Source organism: Prunus dulcis, chromosome 2 (assembly GCF_902201215.1).
Source record: "Prunus dulcis chromosome 2, ALMONDv2, whole genome shotgun sequence".
Taxonomy (NCBI): Eukaryota; Viridiplantae; Streptophyta; class Magnoliopsida; order Rosales; family Rosaceae; genus Prunus; species Prunus dulcis.
Genome location: NC_047651.1, coordinates 15,921,688 through 15,927,914, shown reverse-complemented (window position 1 = coordinate 15,927,914; position 6,227 = coordinate 15,921,688). Strand labels below are relative to the sequence as shown.

Sequence of the window (6,227 nt, the reverse complement as noted above, 5' to 3'; positions counted from 1 at the left end):
CAGCTTTCTGAATATCATAGTTGACACTGCTTCTGTGAGTCAATAGTGTATGAAGGTCTTTATTAATACCACGCTCTCCCTGATGAATATCTCCCCCTGAAAACTTCATGACTAGCTTTTTCCAGTAAGCGACCATAGAGATTTCCAGAGTCCGCATATCTAATAACACTTGGGCTATTTATAAGTTCACTCAAAAATATGCCCGTATATGGTGTTATGCTTAGATAGCATCAAATATGCCTCACATCATCCCAAAATGATGGTGATGGAGTTGAGCTCTATCTGGAAAATATGATGTCCGGTCCAATATACTTCCGGAAAATCCTTAAAGTGTCCAACGGATAATCCTCATAAAAATACTTCAATACTTTCTTAGTATAAGCAAGAATCTCATTGGCATAATGCTCGATCTTTAAGTCAAGACAAATATTTCTTGAACTCTTCAGAAGCTTTAATGTGTTGCAAACACATTATAATCAATGTACTCACTGAGGCAATTTATGCACATTAGTATTGAGTACAGATTTTGTGCTTCAGGCACATGTCATTCAGGGACTTGCTTCATGCAATTTCAATCCTTTCAAGGATTTTGTTTAAAGGGATTAAACTTTATGACACATTATATAGCTTTAACCCAGCTATTTATACATCTTTAGGGAATCGCTTCTGGTGATATGCTCCGTGCATTTAATAACCCTTAAAGATAACATGTTGGTCTCCGTAAATGTGCAATAAAGGGGCACAATTGAATCTATAAATATGGAGAAAACCCAACATTCCTTGTTTATGCCAAAAAAACATTGTGTCATACAAAGTAGGTATATTCCCTTTTATTCCGAACACCCAAGTATAACTTTCAATATTAACATCTTTTTGGGTTCGTACTGTGGGTTTGTTCTTTCACGTTCATTCTCATCTATAATGGAATTGCCTCATTCCATTTTGGCCAATGATATTGTCGACATTTAATAATTGAACGTGGTTCCAATCAACACAGCCCATTGATGATTTGAGTAGCTACTCCAAAATCAAAATTTGTCATTCATCAATTCATGATCCCACCATTCTCATGTGCATGCGCATGCATCAATTATAAGCATTTCTTTGCTTTTGGGTACCCAAGCCACTTCAGGGGGCTTTTATTATGTGAGAATGTGGATTATAACCTCCAATGGAGCGTTATTTTATAGTAGGGCGTGGATAATCTCCATTTAGGGAGTTGGAACATTTAGAACCCATATATCTATCATGCTGCAGGCATGCCACAGATTAATACATACATGTCAATTAATTTCTGGGACCTTAACCCATATTATGGGACTTTAACCCATACAATTTGCTACGCATTAGGCGTGCACAATATCAATATTGACATGTCAAAGGATTGTCCTTTCGGGACTTCAATCCACATCATTTGCTACGCAACAGGCGTGCATCATATTGATCACTGCTATACCCATATTTTGTTCTTATGGGACTTTAATCTGTGCAGTGTATTATCAATGTATCCAACTTGCAATCTGTAAAATTTGCATTAATAATTCATGGATACATACAAGCCATTCTTTTGGAACGGACTTATCTCCCCATTTGGTTACCTTTCAAGATAAAATATCAAATAAGTATATAAGCATAAAATAACACAAGTATTGCTTACATCCTTAGGTGGGAGAAACTTTTCTCAAGTATCATTCAAACTTGTATCGGCCCAGCAAATATAATGTAGTGCTTGATGATCTAGTTATATCCTGCAAGAGCAAAAATCACAATTCTTTTGCCTCTGTCAAAACAAATAACCCTCAGAGTTAGGATCACTTCATGGATTCTTTCTTCAGATGTTCATTCTAAAGAAATAAAATCTCTTATGAACAGAGAGTTACAAAAAGAGAAAAAATGCAAAAAATTGTGATATTGATTGCAAGATAAGGTAAGCAATCAGGGAAGGAAGCTGGTGGGAGCAGACAACAAGCTCAGCAATCAAGGAAGGAAGCTGGTGGGAGCAGACAACAAGCTCTCATTTCTCCTAGTCTAGAAGGACCTCAGGAGATTAGAGCATAAGGTCGCCTTCACAGTTCCCTGATGTAGCGGAAACGTGATCAGGGATAGTCTCGCTTCCTGAATGGATGATCAGAGATAGTCTTGCTTCTCGGGCATATTGAGTGCTTACTGATAAGAAAAACAAGTAGATATCGCATCACTAGGTATGGAGAAAACTGGATGTCTTCTGCAAAGAAAATTTCGTTAGTAACACATTTATACACAAATACAATGAATAGGTAGAACCGGTGAATTTCAAATTAACCATAGGAAAATTGCGAGATTCTCGGGATACTTTTGAAAAAGTAGCTCCGTGAAATCCGTAAAGCAAGATCGGCTTTGACGAAAATAATACTTGAAAACGCCGAAAGTGCCGACAGGCATTATTAGAGGCCACGTGAAGTTTTGGACTCTGGGAAAGAAAAAGATAATATGGGGATTCGAGAAGATATTGGGATCCTGGAAATGTTGCCACATTTTCGTCTATAGATATTGCCTTTGCAAAACTTGATTGGAGCAACTGCGTTTCAACTCAACTTCCTTCATTTTCTGAAACTTTAGTTTTTGTAAGACTTTCTTGAAACCTTCTTAAAATGGCTTCCTCTTCTTCCTGCCCAAATTATTTCAATTTAAATGATGCTCCCACAACAACCAGTGACGCCAAAGTTTGGCGTCCATCCTTTGTATCCCAAAATCGTCATCTCACAGTTAATGATTCTGTGATGATGAATGATGCTACTGCTGTCATAGTAGCTAGGAATTTCATTATTCCAATGGATGAAATGTTGTTGACAGGGAGGTCTGAGGAAGAGGCTATTGATGACTCAATGGCTTTTAGCATTCAGAGTGCTGCTTCTGTTTCTAACATGGCTGATCGTTTGCGTGCTAGAGCAAACGAGGTTCAGAGGCTAACAACTGAAAATTCGTCTCTTCAAAGAATGCTTCATGAGTCTCAACAGGAGGTTGAGAAACTTAAAGGAGAGAATAATTCCTTGTTGAAACTGGTGAGTTCGTACTCCGTTGATACACTGAGAAGGCTAGACATGCTGCAGGTCTCCAATGAAAGAATTTTGGGAGACCATGAGAGGCTCATGGCTAAGCTTAAGAGGCGCCGTCCTCTTCCTTCAGAGGCTTCCAGAACATAATGTAATTTTATAGATTTTACAGGGCCTGCACCTTCATTGCAGGTGGAAAAAATCTATCTGTTGTATGCTCCTTTCCTGTTATAATAATTGCGCACATTCTTAAACTTGCACCTGTGGTTTTTACGTCTTTTCAAAATGACGGTTTGGAACCTTGTGCCTTATAGGTTCAAATAACCACATCGACTCTCCCAAATTTCATATTTCAACGCATGGTAGCCCGGAACTTTTGGCCTGGGCTAAACACAAACTCAGAATTTATTTGCCCTTTTCAAATGGACATGAAATATGAATTGAGTAAAAGCCACGATAATATCGCAATATAGTAGTGAAGAGCATTAACTACTATATACCCACAACTTCAAGTTCAGGATCTCTCATATATTTGGATCCATGGGCTTCCGGCCCAGATATAACAAAATATGTGGGGAGCCTCAATTCATCATTTGAGGTTTATACTGATATTATCCATTTCACGGTGTATTTTTAACAACCGGAATTCACAAAATATATTTCTTCCTTGAGGTGTCGATTATAACAAAATCGAACTTTATTAAATTCATCATTCTCTTATGCCAAAGAAATATGTGGTGTACCACAATTTGCAATAATACCTCAAAGGTTGTCCATTTAACTGTTGGAACTTTAGGTTCTCAACACTGTTAGATTTTGAACTTCAGGCCAAAATCACATATTCTCTCAATCCCCTTAGATTTTGAACTTCGGGCCAAAATCACATATTCTCATGGTATGGACATTTTTACAATTTTTTGTACATATTTCGGGACTTCAAGCCCTTACATAATTGTCCATATTTTGAGGAACTTCTGGCATCTCATTTAATTGCTCATCCATGAGTTTAAGGAACTGCAGGTTCCCTTTTGTATATAGTGACGGTTTACCCAAAATGGTTAATATTTATGTATACGTCACTATTCATATATCCGGTACTATTCATCAAGTCATGAATACGTATCTATTCATGTGTACAGTACATTTGCCAGTACAGTTATCATCCATGTGTACGGCACTATGAACCAATACGGTACTGTTACATCATTAAGGAACCCCAGGTCCTTATTTACATGTCAGGGATCAAGGACCCTCAAGTCCAATCACATGTTTACAAATATAGTACCGGAGAGACTGCCAGCTCTCATATTAATATCATCATCAAGGATCTTCAAGTCCTGATGTAATTGTATGATGAGGATCAAGGAACTTCTGGTCCTGATTTGCATACTGTAAAAACTCATCATACAACACAATTAATCCATAAAATAAATTGCTGGTAAATAAATTACTGGTATGGACGATAAACCCGCACCATACTTTAAATAAATGTAAATGTGCGGTAAAATAAATTCATAAATTAAATTGCTTGCTGTATGGACGTTAATCCCGCACCATACCTTAAATAAAATTAAATGTGCGGTAAAGTAAATTCATAAATTAAATTGCTTGCTGTATGGACGTTAATCCCGCACCATACCTTAAATAAAATTAAATGTGCGGTAAAGTAAATTCATAAAGTATGAGGGTTAATTCCACATCATACTTTAAGTAAAAGTAAATTTGCGATAAAGTAAACGTGCTTGTATGGGCACTAATTCTGCCCCATACATTTAAATAAAAGTAAAGGCGTGGACGATAAACCCGCACCACCCTTTTAAATAGATACTGTTGTATGGGTAATAAACCTACACCATACAGTAAATAATGTGCAGTAAAGTAATTTCATAAAGTATGAGGGTTAATTCCACATCATACTTTAAGTAAAAGTAAATTTGCGATATAGTAAACGTGCCTGTATGGGCACTAATTCTGCTCCATACATTTAAATAAAATAAATGTGGAAATAAAATCACCACTAAAAATGTAAGAGGTGAAACCATCCATAATATTATATAAATTATTATACTATATGTCCTTATATTAATATATAATAAGAAAAGTAAGAAAAGTGATTAGTGGAATATCACGCATGCTCCAGGCTTTCAAATCAATTGCCTTTATCCTATCCCCAAGCCAATTATTTTCTTATTATTATAATATATTAAACCAAAGTAGCTTTCCAACGTAGTTTTGTACAGGTTTGAATCCATGCCCCTCCTTTTCCACTGCTACCACTGTACCTGCACCAATTGGCTTATTAAATACTGTAGAGAAATAATAAAGTAATAGAAAGCATAAGGGGCAGAGGGCTTATTGGATTTTTCTTTCTTTCGGTGGGTTTGCTGTTCTCAAAACAGGCTTTAGCACTTCTCTTGGGGTCAGTAGCAGAGAACACAGTGTAAACTAGCACAAAGGTCCCAATAATCTCAGCACCCAACCCAACTCCTTTGCTGTAGCCTTGACTGAGCTCATTGGCTCCACCGCCCACCTCCATTATTGGCTTTCTCCCATATTCCTCATTTTTTCTTTTGTTCTCTCTGTTTTCACATATGTTTGTGAAGTGATTGGTACAGTCATCCACTACATCATCGAAGTTTTTGACATAGCCTTCAAGGCCTGCTGATTTTCCATGGCCTTCATAGTCAATCCCATATAAGGCAAAGCCTGCTTTGGCAAGCCTGATTGCAATACGGTTCATGGTGATGCTGCATTCCATGGCGTATCCATGACAGATGAAGATTAAGGCCTTGGGTGTGGTGTTTTTTTTTTTTTTTTTGGGAGCCATCTGCATGTGAAAAGCTTCAAGCCTCGAGAATTTAAGATCAACTCCTCTTCATATTTGACACCTTCCATATCAGAGGCCATGATGTGTGTTAAGAGTGCTTGATATCAGGAAGAATGCTAAGAGTATGAGTGAGAGAAATATATGCCAGATTCAGATGGAAGTTGGCAACTAGAGAGAAGTATTGGGAAGTTGATATTTGTTTATATAGAAAACTCTGGCTTTGCCTGTCCTGGCTAGGATAGGAGAGAGAGAGAGAGAGAGAGAGAGAGAGAGAGAGAGAGAGAGAGAGAGGAAACCAGAAGCAGAGAGAAAAAGAGTGAATGAAGTAGAAGAAGAAGCAGCCATGGCTATGTTTTTCTTTGTGTTTG

The 6,227-nt window shown here is 37.4% G+C and overlaps 1 protein-coding gene across 1 annotated transcript; it reads right to left on the bottom strand.

The window, feature by feature from the left end:
• Positions 1 to 5,331: 5,331 nt before the first annotated feature.
• LOC117618253 lies at positions 5,332 to 5,790 on the bottom strand. Its single transcript, XM_034347852.1, has one exon. It carries the CDS (start codon positions 5,788 to 5,790, stop codon positions 5,332 to 5,334), a length of 459 nt encoding a protein of 152 aa, XP_034203743.1.
• Between the last annotated feature and the right edge of the window lie 437 nt (positions 5,791 to 6,227).